This window comes from Anas platyrhynchos, chromosome Z (genome assembly GCF_047663525.1).
Source record: "Anas platyrhynchos isolate ZD024472 breed Pekin duck chromosome Z, IASCAAS_PekinDuck_T2T, whole genome shotgun sequence".
Lineage (NCBI taxonomy): Eukaryota > Metazoa > Chordata > Aves > Anseriformes > Anatidae > Anas > Anas platyrhynchos.
This window is the reverse complement of record NC_092621.1, coordinates 34,695,312-34,709,844: the sequence shown is the minus strand read 5'-3', so window position 1 is coordinate 34,709,844 and position 14,533 is coordinate 34,695,312. Positions and strand designations below refer to the sequence as shown.

The 14,533-nt window shown below is 38.3% G+C and overlaps 1 protein-coding gene across 12 annotated transcripts in view; it reads left to right on the top strand.

Annotated features, from left to right (window-relative positions):
• FREM1 (FRAS1 related extracellular matrix 1) overlaps positions 1–14,533 on the top strand; it is a 68,089-nt gene that overhangs the window by 38,384 nt on the left and 15,172 nt on the right. For 5 of the 12 annotated variants that reach the window (XR_005261614.2, XM_038170368.2, XM_038170366.2 and 2 more), the window contains 8 exons: positions 419–560; positions 1,954–2,149; positions 2,907–3,171; positions 7,867–8,281; positions 8,768–8,969; positions 9,529–9,673; positions 11,829–11,958; positions 12,229–12,301. Coding sequence is in view for 10 of the 12 variants with exons in the window: in XM_038170368.2 (XP_038026296.2) it covers positions 419–560; positions 1,954–2,149; positions 2,907–3,171; positions 7,867–8,281; positions 8,768–8,969; positions 9,529–9,673; positions 11,829–11,958; positions 12,229–12,301 (1,568 nt within the window). In the remaining 2 variants the exon portion in view is untranslated. Of the gene's footprint in view, positions 1–418; positions 561–1,953; positions 2,150–2,906; positions 3,172–7,814; positions 8,282–8,767; positions 8,970–9,528; positions 9,674–11,142; positions 11,368–11,828; positions 11,959–12,228; positions 12,302–14,533 lie in introns of those variants that run through there. The other 7 variants (XR_005261615.2, XM_038170373.2, XM_027446323.3 and 4 more) reach the window with 7 other exon arrangements.

Here is a 14,533-nt window from a genome sequence, read left to right as displayed (position 1 = left end):
AGAGAATAAGACACTTAGTTCTTTGTAGATGGGTGTCTCTTGAAGGTAAAGACGAGCAGTGATAGCTAGTTAACTGAAAAAGAGTCTTTTCTCTAATAAACATCAGAGCCAACATTGTTATGGTCTGCAGTGGCAGTAACATATAATGCAGCTTATTTGTTTATGGTGTACTCTTCTGGGGGAAAAAGACTTTGTAAATCTGAAGTTGTCATATTGAGCTGCTTTGTTTTTTTTCACCACTATTAGGAGAAGCTGGTCTATCCTTCTCCTGTTTTGAGCTGAAATAGGCACCTCGTTCCATTCTGCAGATTTTATTTCTGTCAGCATCTGGGTAATCCATATTCCTGGAAGGGAATTTATGTATTGCAAATATTAGTTTTCTTGCATTAAATAAATGCATAACCTTTAACTTTTGCAGGAAGGATGATATAGAGGTGAACATGGGCGAAACTCGAATAATTTCTAGTGCTGTTCTGTCAGCTGAAGATAAAGATACCCCCAGGGACAGAATTTACTACTTATTTGAAAGACTTCCAGAAAATGGCCAGCTTCAGCTCAAGGTTAGATTTTATATTTTGACAAGAAGCAGGTATGCAAACAACTATCTCTTCTTAGGATAGAATGTAGCTTCTTTTCCTTTTCTCCCAAATCTCTTTCATGTTTTGAAGTAGACTGATGTGGCTAGTTCAATTGTAGAGAGTATTTGAACAAAACAATGATGCTGTCCCAGAGGCTTTGACACTAAAAGCCATATCCTCAACAGGATGGGAGGGAAGGTGAAAAGCAGGACAGATCATCTGAGGTGACAATGGAGAGAAATGCTGGGATGGACAATCAGTGGGGTGAAACTAAGTGAAAAAAGGAAGGAAAAAAGTTCTAGACCAACAAAGGTGGCTAGTAAGCCATTACTTTAGTTACTTTAGGGTTTAGAAGGAATAGTGGGAGATGTTTCTGAAAGAGTAATTAATGAGTTAGAAGAAAAGCATGGGGAGAAGACAAAAAAAAAAAAAAAAGGAAAGAATATAGCAAAAGGGGAGTTAGAAAATAAGATTAGAAATTGAATGAAAGATGATTATCTACTAACCAAAGGTAAGATATTAGAACAAAAAAAAAAATAAAAAAAAAAGCAAAAAATGCCTCTTTTTTATTGCACACACATATAATAGAAAGAAAAAATAAATTTTAAAATCTTGTGAGCCCCAAAGTATTTTATTGTGGCTTTCTGAAAGAATCTGAAACCATGTGAGACTTGTGAATTCAAAGGGATCTACACACTGGGACAAGAGAGAGCTACTGACGAGTCTAACAGTTTAGAATATAGAGGGTACTGGAGTGTACTTGAACCTTCTGTGCTTGATTTCTTTTGCTCTGAAGCCAGTGCTACTGTAACTACATGCTAAATTTCAAATACACAGAGAGTCTAGCTTAGGCTACCTTATCATCTTCTGAAAAGCAGGAAATTGTATTGGACACTGCATTTTTCCATTAGATGGCTGGGACTTTCCAAGTTTCTATGCTTCTCTAGAGTTCTCCGTAGATTCATTTGTGTTATCCTTTCAGGTATGGTTTGGGACAGAATTATGAGCAGCTTTGTCAGATTAAGAAATAGAAAACACAAGCTGGGTCAGGAACTCTTTAATTTTCATCTTATTGGTGTCTCACTGAGAAGTGTACAGAAACATGTTTCCCAGAGTAAAAGTCACTAAATTCCATTTACCTGCATTTATTTATGATAGCTCTATTTTCTCCAGGCTTACAGATGCCTGGGAAAAACTGCATCTAAATCCCACCCTTCAAAACATACAAAACATATATGAAGAAAGAGTCTAAAGCTTAGAAAGGAAGCCAGGTAGCTGCCACTATCAGTTCTCACAACCACAAATAAACAGAATTAACTGTGGAGGATACACAGGAGATTGCATCTATTTACTGCGGGATGTTTCTTCTTTCTAGGTAGGCAAAGACTGGGTGACTCTCCAAACCAGCATGAAGTGTACTCAGGAAGAACTGGATATGAACCTTGTAAGATACGTCCATACAGGAACTCTAGGGTCCAAGAACCAAGACTGGTTCACATTTTATCTGTGGGATGGGTACAACAGATCCCCAACAATAGACTTCTACATAAATATCAAGGACATGGAAAAGGGTAAAGATCTGCCTGATGATGTTTTACAGTGCTTGTTTCTGAAACAAAGATGATCTGAGGGCATGTCCTGATACTTTCCTGAGCACTATGTAGGCCCTTGGCAAGTCTCCCTGCAGCCCCCAAAGTCTCTCTGCTCAAATTTCACTATGATCAGAGCCCTAATGCTCCTGGTGCTGGAGAAGGCATCCTGAGATTTGAAAAGCCTCTGCCTAAGGCAGTGCACTCCACCTTGCCTCCAAGGAATCCCAGCTACTTTTCAAACATAATTGACAGTATCTTTTTGAAACTATCCTTATGTGAGTAAATCACAGCATAGGAAAACAAAACAAAACAAAACAAAACAAAACAAAACAAAACAAAAAACTGACAAGAATGTAATAAGAAAAGAAAAATGTAGCTCAAAGACAGCCCTTCCTCCCAGGTTTGTGCTGTTGTCTTACAGTCTCTCTTCCTTCACTGGACAGCTATTAAAGCCCTAAATTAGATCAGGCTATCCTAACACCATGTTAGTTTAGGAATGGGTATTGAGACAAACATCAAGAGAGGTTCTGTTCTTTCCACAATTGGTGGTTTTCAGGCCCTGATGGGATCAAGCTCTGAGAACACTGGATATTGTTAGTACCATGGCTGACCCTACTTTGAGCAGAAGGGTCCTGAAGTCCCTTCCTACGTGAATTTCCCTATAGCTAAATGATGCACGAGAGATCAATTTTCACTTCAGTATGACTATATTTGTGTTGTTTTGCCTATCCTGCAGGAGACATTGCTGTTTTCATAAAACCTCTCAAAGTACCTAAAGGGGATCGGGGTTACATTACAACGGATGTCCTGCTTGCACTGGATGGTACTGACAAGCCAGAGGAGCTGCTGTATGTGATAACTTCTCCTCCACAGTATGGACAAATAGAGTATGTCAGCCACCCTGGAATCCCCATAACAAGCTTCAGTCAAATGGACGTAGCAAGACAAATAGTCTGCTATGTTCACAACACTAAGGCAGCTGTTCCAGAAGATACACTGAGGTAAGGCATGCAAAACCTCATCTGAACAATTTTCCCCTTGTATTTCTTGCATATCCACTAAGAAAAGAAAAAAAAAATAAAAGAAAGAGGAAGCTCTATGGGAATATTCAATATTTATATAGCTTGTTGTGACTGCCTTAGTAATAACTGTATTTTCTAATTGATGCTTAAATAGTAGCCAGAGGCACATGCAATTAATGATACTGGCTTAAATATTATCATAGCACCCAAGCATACACAGATGTTAAGATTTAAGTGGGGGAGATGGACCAAGAGTATCCTCTGTGTAAATTTCCTTTGGTTTCTTGCTGTGGATGGATGTGATAAAACAGCTTCATCCAGCTATTAGCCAACTGCTTGCTTTTCCATTCGTATTTATTACGTCTATTCTCTTGTAGGCTTTTTGAATGCATAAGTTGTTCTTCAACACACTGGAAACAATTAATCAATTCTGACTAGCTTCGAATGGCTCATAAAATCATGTAGACAACTGGATTTTTTTTTTGAGCAAACCTGGCTACTTATAGGTGCAATTCAGCAGTCTAGTGATATTTAAATTTGCTTCACATTATTCTGAACCTTTCCCTTATACCAGCTTAGACTAGGCTCAATCCTAAAGTGAATATTTCCTTATTTTATTAAATAAACTTCCCTTGTTTAGTGAATGGAATGATGCAATGAATTATCCTCAGGTAAAAACAGGGGATATGTATTGTCTCAAGGGAATTTTTGTAAAAGAGAGAAAATTCAGAAAGAAATAGTTCAGAAGTAAATAAAATGTTTCTAATCAAAGAATGATAACTTCTTGTTAGCATTTTTTTTTTTTTCCATCAAAGAGACTTTGATGGAAAAAGAAGTTCCTTTAAAATTCAGATTTTCCACAGGAAAAGTCAATTATTTTTCATTTGTGACTATGAGAAATGGAGTGTGTCACTCCTAATGGTTGCAATTCAGAGGTATTCACACTCACAAGAATAGAATCCTTACTGCATTTTCCATGATACATGATGAAGCTACAAGGACATGTTTCATCAACCATTTTAAGAGCTTTTTTGGAGGGAAGCCAAGGAAGTGGGGTGTGGAAACACCAAATAAACCTCCCTATGACACTGCTCCAGTGGGGCAGCTCCAGTGACATTATCTATAGTTAAGCCAAATGTAATTTTGAGACATTCCTCAGTAGAAACACTTAAAACTATCCCTTCCACTGAATTCAGTGCAACAGAAATTCAGATTTTCAGATGCCTATAGTTATGAGATTTGTCTGATCCACTTGTCATAACAGGAAAAGTGAATGAATATTCTTTGGCTACATGGAAGCTTAGTGATACAGTTGTAAAACACTATGACCAAAACTAAAATTATCTCAGGCAAGAAAACCTGCAGTTGTGCCAACTCTAAAATAGGTAGTGGAATAGGTAGTGTAGAAGTGGCTTGCATCAGTATGACTTTTACCAGACTAATGACAACAGATGAAATAATTCTAGGGCAAATGTGCATATATATGGTCAATGTCCTCTGTTTAGGACAACAGCTGAAAACAAATTAGAAAATCAGCTTTAATAAAAGTAAGGTTATGATGTTTTAATAAACATTGATATTTGATAAATATTTTAATCACAATAATTGATGTTCCTTGAAGTTAGCTTTTGGCAAAGAATTTGGTTTTGTATAGGCATATAATTTTTGTGGCAGAATATTATTATTATTTAAACTAGGAATGGTTATGTTAATTATATGGGTAATTATGGAGGGTGGGTGGGTAGGGGTTTGGGAAATGAACAGATCAGATTTTTACCTTCCACTGAAATACTTTCTTTGGTCATAAATTTGCCTGTATTGTTTGGTGCTGCTGGCCTGGAAGAAAGATTTGGCAGTGCTTGTTTGGACAGATGACTTCAAGTGATTAGCAACCTGACATCAGATGCTGGCAGCAGGATGCTAAAAGAACATGCTAATGTCCTCCATTTTGACACGCTGGCTCAATTTTGTAATGAGCTGGCACTATTTATGATTCCATTTTTATCTTTTAAATGCCATGACAGATGGTAGGTCCTACAGCCAACTCTATTGCCATCGAACTGCAGAAAGCATGAAATGTTGGTAATGGTGAAATCAAACCATGCAACATGTCCTCCTAACTGTGCCTGGGAGTTTTACCCTAAATTTCATCAGAGTGAGGAGAATATTGGCTGTTCTCCATTCCCCGGGGAAAGACGAAGCAGCCATAAACCAGAAATAAAAAACAAAGTCTCCCCAAGTACAGAAAAAAAAGGACTTCTTGGACACAGATAGCTTCATCACCTGTAAAATCAATTGGCATACAACATTTACATTGCAACGTTCAATCTGATGTATAATCAAGAGGTATGCTCCTGTCTGGTATTCTGTAGAAGATTCCGGATGAATCTTCACTTTCACAAACTGAATTACCCTCTATAAGTCTTTCACTTGCATATGGTTTCAGATATTATCCAAATGATTGTACAGCCTTCAAAGAAACCAGACAAAACTCACTTCAGCTGCAATCTCCCAGATTTTTTGAGATATAGATAAGGTCTTCACTGAATATATTTTGCCCCCCCTTTTTTTTTTTTTTCTTTTTTTTTTTTCTTCCCCTTTAGCATACTATTAATCATCATTATTCTAATTCTGTATTTGATTTTAGCTAGATTACTAATAGCACAACGCTTTTACCATTGGCACAATAGCATTAGGTCAGTGCAGACAGATGTCTCTAGGTTCCCAGCTGGGAAAACCATCCTCAGTAAACATATTTCTAACTGCTATATTGTCCCTGCTCTGCCTATGCTCATGCCCATCTGCTTCATGGCATTTTGCCTGCTTACAAGTTGATCAAGCCCTAATCATCCAGCATTGGTGAAGTCAGTGAGGAGTTTTAGATGGACAGCCTGTGTGACACAGTAAGGTACATCATGACCTACTGAAGGTCAAATATTCCAAGCGCACAACAGCAGACCAGGTTCTGACACTGTGATTCTTTTAATACTCTGAAATCTGTAGGCAAGAAAGCAAGAATAGGGGAAAAATCTAAACCTCAACTAGTCCTCATTCCACTTATATATGGTAGAAGATAGATGGTATATATATATATGGTATAGATGGAAAGCAGACAGCTAGGTTGGCCCACATATTTTCTTTGGCATGCAGTGATGTCCCTCACAAGATCAACAGTCTAAATGGTGCTGTATGTGTACTCAAAGGATTGTGCAAAAAAACCAAACCAAACCAAACCAAACCAAACTAACTAACTAAGAAAAAAACAGGTAATGTGAACAGCATTTCTTTGCAAGGCAGCCTTGGTCCAAACAAGGCCTTTTGGTACTCTGTTCTCACTCAGACAGAACAAACTTGCATGAAAACCAATCTCCAAGAAGCTTTAGTAAGTACTATGTGCCACAACCAGAGAAAGCTCTGTAGAGAGAAAGGTAAGTCTCATTTATTTTATGATGATGTGACATTAAGATTGATGAGATGCTTCCAAGACAATTTTTATTTTTTCTATACTGTCAATGGGGTTTGTTACAGGCATGACAATGTGCAATGTTACTGCTTTCAGACAAAAATATTTAAGTAGTAATATTGGCAGTGAAACCTAGAATGAATATTGAAGGTTAAAAGACTGATTGTCTCTTTATTTTTATCTGCCAAAAAAAATTGATAATAAATGTCTGCAGAGCATGCTGTCACTTATACTGAAAAGCCCATATCCAGCTGGTAGACTTCCAACAGATTTTCTCTCCATACATGGGTATCTTTATCTTTTTCAAGTTCAGGAAAGGAAAAATAACTATAAAGCATAATCATGTCTTTAGTATATCTGAAGAGCTTGGGAGAGAAGTATAAGAAACTATGCTTCTATTAATAGAAATTCCCAACACAGAGTAATAATCCTGCAGATGTGACTCTTTGATAAAAATCTGGTATGGACATCTATATTTTTTTAAATTACCCTAGCAACTTGTACAGTTCTGCCCAATATATTCATCATATTCTTAATATTTCAGTGAAATTGCACTGGTGTTTTGTAAAGAAGTATAATTCAGTTCCTCTGAATATACAGAAATGTATAGTTACAGCTAGTGCCCAATCTAGGCTATAAAGCAAGATGAGGAGGGATCTCTACATTTCTTTTCCCACTTTGTCTTCTTTAGGTAGTTTGGGGACTACTAGGTATAACAGGTTTGCAGCAGTGAACAGAACAAAACCATTGTCCAGGCAGACTATGTACTTTACACACCTCTTTCTGCAATTTGTAGGCAAAGCCAGCATATTCACTTTACCACTGGCAGGTAACCAGGTGAAAATATAGTTAAAGAAAACATCTGTATCTGTACCATCCCTTCATTTTAGACATGCTCCATCTCTACCTGAGCTAGAAGATCAGATCAACTCTGTTAGGGCTGCTGAGACTGACAGGTGTATTCTCAAAGCCATTCCTTTGTCATTTTGTCATATTCCTGCAGAGACAATATACCTGGCTATATTATTTCATGTTTTTAAGTTATACATCTACCCCACAGTCTGGGTTTGATCTCAAATCAGCTCTAGTCTTCATGTGTTTTGCAGTATCACCACAGGCAAGTCCTGTAGTAAAGGTGTGTATTATCATTTCATTTCAGTAGATGGTGAATCAAGACACATGTTGAAGACTACCTTGCCTCTTTTTGCCAGATTCATCATCAGCAATGGATTGAGGACTAAGCATGGGACATTCATGATCTCCTTGGAGACAGTCGACCAAGCTTTGCCGACACTATCTAGGAACACAGGGTTAAGATTAGTGGAAGGTGCTATGGTACTCCTTTCTCCTGATGTCCTGCAGCTTTCAGATCCAGACACAGCTAATGAAGACCTTACCTTCCTCTTGGCTCAGCTCCCCCAATATGGTCATCTCTATTATCGAGGGGTTGTGCTGCTACAGTACAATTTCACTCAGAGAGATGTGGACAACATGGATGTTGCATACAAGCACCGAGGTGGGAATTCCCAGATTGACAGATTTACATTTGTTGCAACAGATAGGACTAATCAAGGCTTCATCGTGAATGGGAGGGTGCAGATCGAGCCAGTGGCATTCACCATTCAGGCAAGTGTGACCACAGGCCTACTTAAAAGAGATATATAGCATGATAAGATGGGAAATGCACTGATTTTGACTAAGCTTAGAATTGCTACTTGCTGCAGCCTATTATTTAGCAGAGATATTTATAAGCTAAAAGGCTTGCTTTCCATGTTCTAAGTAATTACCACAATACATTACTCAGAGAAATATTTATACATATCTATATATATATATAGATAGATATAGGAAAGAGATACACAGAACCTGTGTTGCTCTCTCAAGTATGTGCTGTATCTCACTGCATGAAGAAAGCAATTGTGCAAATAGAGCCTGGAAACCTCACATGGAAAATAGTACTTAACTGGAAGTCAGATTTCTTCTGGAGCAGACAGCTAATCGAAATGATAGTTGCTCTCCTAAGCAGGCTATTGTGCTTGTAGCAAAAGAAGAATGGATAAAGAATATCCTGATACTGTAAAATAAATATACATTTATCTACCTTTGATTTAGGTGGATCATACGGACAAAATGGCGCCAAAAATTATTCACCTCCACTGCTGTACTGATGTGGAACTGCTGAAGAATGGTAATTATGGGATCTATATTACTGCCAGGTCCCTGAAGGCATCTGATCCCAATACAGAAGATGACAAAATAATTTTTAAGATTTTACGAGGTCCTCGTTATGGCTACCTGGAAAATGTAACATCGGGTACTGTATTCTGTAATCTCTATCTCTGTCTTTTGGGACATAATCAGACCAGATTTCAAAACCTATCCTCTTAATAGTTGCTTGGCATAGGAAAGCAAAAATTTTTAGCAAACTTTGTGTAAGGTTTGATTGTAGTAGCAAAGCTTTTGCACCAAGACCTGAGTGTCATGTTCATCATTAATCCTTACAAAGTTTGAGAAGATTGTTAGTAGTTGCAGTTCAGAAACTACTTTTAGGAAAGGAAGCTTGAAAGATTGGTATAGGAGGTAGCAAACTAGAATAAAGCATATGTACTCTGAACTTTATGACAAGGAGAGTAATAATGAATATCAAACTAGGTCACTTGATCAACATGTTACACAGGAGCTAATTGACTGGGGCTTACAATAAACTGCGATAATAAACTGTTGCTGTGTAGTTATAAAAACGGCTTTCTGGAATTTCAAAGTTTTCTAAGTGTTTAACAAAGAGAAATATTGAAAACAGTCTGTATGAGCTACATGGTTCATATAGACTTAAAAGACTTTTAACTTACTTTAACTTTTCCTTTCTTTCCCAGGTGGATTTATCCATGAAGGGTTTAGCCAAAAGGATGTGAATAGCAAGATTATACTTTATGTCATCAATCCACTGTGGGAGATGAATTCAGACAACTTGGAGTTTCAGGTCACAGATCCCAGTGGAAATTCAGCAGTTCCCCAAATGTAAGTTTGATTGTCGGTTTTGAGCGCTGCAATGCACTGTGCACATCATCTCTCAGGGCTCTGGGGTGGCTAAGGTCAAATGAATCAGTGCTGGCCTGGATGCTGAGCAGGACTGAATGTAGCTATGGTTTCAAAGACTCAAACCACCATTTCTTTTGCTAAAAAATAGAGAAGTTTTCTTCCCCTCGGGGTAGCAAAATACAAAGGGTTAGTTTCAAGTCAGACTGGGGCACACTTTGTGCCACAGGCCTAAGATCACGATGGTGGAGATGCTCTTCGGCTGTGAAAGCTAGGGGAGTCATAATTTTTCAAAAGAGCAATGAAAGAAGGTGGAGGGCACACATCATTCTCTTTGTCATGTAATTCTACAGTTTCAACTAGGCATATTATCCAATCTTCCTTTTGACATATGATAAACCTTTTGTACAAAAATTGCACGCTGGGTTATCATCTGAACTGTACTTTGAAGATAAAGACTGAAAGTGGGAGTAACTCTTCCAAAGGGGACAATGTTTTTCTTATTTCTGCAAATAGGACTGAATGTTCAATTTATTTAATCTGAAGTAACTGAGAAAAATAACTGACACTATTTCCCTGTGCTGAACTGGTTCCCACAAACCAGGAATCACAGGGAAGGAAACTTCCCTGGAGAGGAAAAAGGGGAAGGAGCAGACAGATGGCTTCAGGCTCCAGGCCCCTCTGCAAAGCACTTGAACGACAGAGGATTGAGGCTGAGCAGAGCTGGAGCCAGCGTTTCCGCAGTTACACACTAAGCCAAAAGATGTCCCTATATCCAAACACATCTGAACGAAGTTAACCTGAGCGCTTCCCAGCTGCCCTGTGCTTGCTCAGAGATGTTCTGATATTAAACACAATATTAATATGCAGTCACTCTTCATGGGAAAGCATGGGTTCTTGCATATAAATAGCAATGCATAATATAGTTTTTAGGAAAAGCGAAAACAGTAAACACTATTCTTATGGGAAAAAGGAATTTCAGAGAAGTAGAAAATACTTGATAGCTGCACTGGACCCCAGAACAAAGAGGAATTTGTCTTTTAAGGAAAAATAATGTTTTCATTATGTTATTTATAAGCTTGTGACTTTTTTTTTTTTTTTTTTTTTTTTTTTTAATAGTTCATCACTTAATTGTCAATGGGTCAAAAGAAAAGTTGATGTGTATGTTGATACTATCAAAATTGAATCCCACCTTTTGTCTGACTGCTGCACCACATCAGGTCATTAGTATTCTTAAGAAAATCAGTTTCTAAGTAGGTTGTCTACTTTTGGGTATCAGCAGATATTAGGAGGACAGGAAGAAAATTCCACTAGTGTTAGAGCTATTCAACCCCAAAAGTTCTAGAAGTTTGTTTTGGAAAAGTTGAGGTTGATTTGTAAGTAGTGCAGCTCATTTTCCTTCATTCTGCTCTGTCTCATTCATCTCTGACTCTCACTAATTTTTATTACAGCTTTTCAAAAGGTGAGATCTTTATTGGTTACCCTGTGCAGCATGGGATTCTCTAAGGTTCAGTCACATTCCCTATAGGCCATTCTAAAATTGATTATATGAGAAGTTTGGATTCAGCTACTTCTATGGCTGAGGAGAAAAGCACACAGAGTATGAAATGAAGGGTTGTGGGGTGAACACACATATAGAAGCAGTGAAGTCCTGGAATGTGCCCATACACTAGAGGAGGTGAGTTGGAGGAGAAATGAAGTGGGAGGACAGGAGGGTGTTGCAGAGTAAATACTGTGGAGTGACAATAAAAACAACTTACAGGGATGGTGGGAACCACAATAGCCTGTATTGCTTGGCCTGTCTGATGTTATGGACAAACCATGCTCTTTCCAAACCCACTGCAGAACCTCTCTGGTTCTGAAAAAAAAAAAAAAAGAAAAGAAAAAAAAAAGTTTAAGCTTGGCTTGAGTCAGACAAGGGCTCAACTGGAAGATTTATTAACCGCTTCTCACTTTGTAATCAGCCAAATCACACACAAATGTTTTGACTTGGAAGGAAAGACTGAGTATGTGTATTGGCTAGACTAACAGTCGAGAGAGAGAAGCGCCACCTTACTGACCCTGCAGACAGCAGGGGGTGGGGGCATCAGGGAAAGGTGGCTTTGTTCTATGCAGGCTTTCCTTCCTCTGCCTACAGGCTGGAGCTGCAGTGGTCTCGGATTGAAATGCAGCAGACCGAGTATGAGGTGTGCGAGAATGTGGGGATGCTGTCCCTGAAAATCACCAGGGCAGGACACTCTGCCGACTCTGCCTTCATCGCGGTGAAGGTAAAGCTAAAACCAAAAGTTTTAACTGGAAACTAATAATAAGCAGTGGAGTCTGTTAATTTCTTCCTTGGACTGGCATTGAATGACAGCTCCATATCACAACATTTATTCTTTAGGCCTTCATCTTGTTTTTCAGCCTATGCACACATTCAGGTAAGCATGTCTTGTTGGGACCCTGTGGGGAAATGATGTACCTTCAGCACACAGCACAGCACACTGGTTTGGTGAAACAGGTTGCAGCATGCTACGTACTGCTTGGTTTCTTTGCAGGTCAATGAAATATCTGCAGTGCTGGGAAAGGACTTCACAGTGACACCCTCCAAACTTGTTCAGTTTGATCCAGGTACAAACAAGTGCACTGACTAATTTTAAAACAAATTCACTGATTTTGAAGGTGTAAAGTCTCATTTTGGTGAGTGCAATGTGTTATGTTTTCATAGCTAGAGGAGCAACATATGATTAAAGATACTTGGGTTCATTTTCCAGCAGTGCTGTGGGCTTCATTATTGTCATGCTTTGGGTGTCTCTGGGGAAAAAATACTCTGGGACTGAGTTTCACAATTTACCATTCAGAGATTCAGCTTCACCCCAAAAAGAAAAGAAAGGAAAAAAACAAAGCAAAGCAAAGCAAAGCAAAACAAAGCAAAGGAAATGAAAGAAAAAAGAAAGTTTTTGCCCATATAAATAGATTATCTAGGTATGAAAACCCATATGCTATCACAATCAGTCCCTTTGCATATGCTAGCCTTTTGGAGATTTTTGGAATGCATTCTGTAGGCATAGACTAAGATTTATTAGGGTTTAGAAAATGGAGTCCACAGAGGGCCCCTTGGGTGTGCCCTGCAATGATAGTGGAGGTTATGCCACTGCTGACAGGAGTAAGATTTCAATGGCAGAAAGTCACTGTGGCTACAGAGGAGAAAAAATATAGAATGGGTAAAAGGCTGAAATAAATCGCACATATTTGGTGGTAAAAATTAGTCCAAGTGCTGATCTTCATTTGGAAAACAGATACTGGGAATACAGCAAGTCAGTTCCAGCCTGGAGATTTTTACTTTAGCACCTCAGCTTTTATGTTAATTAAAAAAGAGCATCACATCCTTTGGAGATTATGTAGCACTGTATTCCATGGATGAAATCATAAATGTACCTCAGCAGACAACAATTTAAAAAAAAAGGGGTGGGGAGGGGGGAAGGTGGAACTCTGCCCTAATTTTCAATACTCTGAAGCACACATGAAATCTCTGAAACCAGTGAGCCACTTCTTAATGCCCTATATTTAGTATTAGATTTTTTTTTTTTTCATGTTAAATTAGAAGATGGAAGAAAGATTAGAGATCAGTGTGAAAAAATCTTTCACACTGTGCTTACACATCACTCCAGCTCTCCGTCCTGTAATGTATTGTGCAATCAAACTTACCCAACTTTGGATGAAAATGGCTAGAAATCATTGCAAAGAGATTTTCTGTGTAAGTCCCCTTACTGAATTTTCCTTTTCTGCTGGTAGCAGCAGATTCTCCAAGCATGGGGCTTCCTGATTATGATGGTGAGCCACATGAAAGTTGACTGTGAGCATGGACAGGAGAGGTGCACACTGTTCCCCTTTTCTGGCCAGCTTCTCTTTCAAACAGATGAGCTCCCTCACACGGTCTTTTTGGGTGGCTGTCTCTCAAAGTCTTTTGCTTAGGTTTACCTGGAAGGACCTTCTAGAATGGTACATCAAGGGCATCAATTTCTCAGTTCTCAATTCAAGAGGTTTGATATTTTTTCATTAGTTGTATTTATTAATCATAAGCCTGACAGGTTTGTTTTAAAAGCAAACTTCAACCATGCCAGTTGATGGAACCACTTGACACATTAGACTTATATCAATAAATTCTAAATGAAAGTTAGAACAAAGGCAGCCCTATTGAAGCTTATGGATCTGTAGGTACTAACTGAGCTGCTCTCGGCCAAAGAATATAAACTGGAAAGAAGCAACTTGGAAGCAACAGAAGGTGTCATAAGGTTGTAGAGATTCTATTTTTCCATGCTGACCTTGTGTCTTTGATACTAATTCTGGACCTTAGCATTGAATTTGTAATGCAGAAACAGTTCCTGAAAAATGTATGTTACAACAATGTGTACACAGATTGGCTTCTGCCATAATACCTCTGACCTTTCACAGACAAATTCTGAAGATTTTTGGCTAATAACTAGTCTAGTCCTTTATCTTGGAATAATCTTTTCTCATTTTCACTAATGCAAGCCTAATATTAATTTAGAATTTAATTTAAGCAACTAAGCCAAATTTTGTAACCAGGTGTACGTTGTGCCTTCTGAAAGGTTGTACTCAATGTCCTCTTTGGATGTACTCTTTGATCCATTTGCAGGTATTTTGAATAGCTGTTCCATCTCCAAGTTTTCAGCATAAAAAGCATATGCTACATTTCCTCCTGAAAATCCCAATGGAAGTCCTAAATTTATGTATTGTATTGCCATTTGCAGTGTCTAAAGCAGCTTTTTGTTACAGTGTATGCACTTGAAATGAATCATCTTTGTTCAAGAGCAAATTCAAACCTAAAGTTATCTGGGA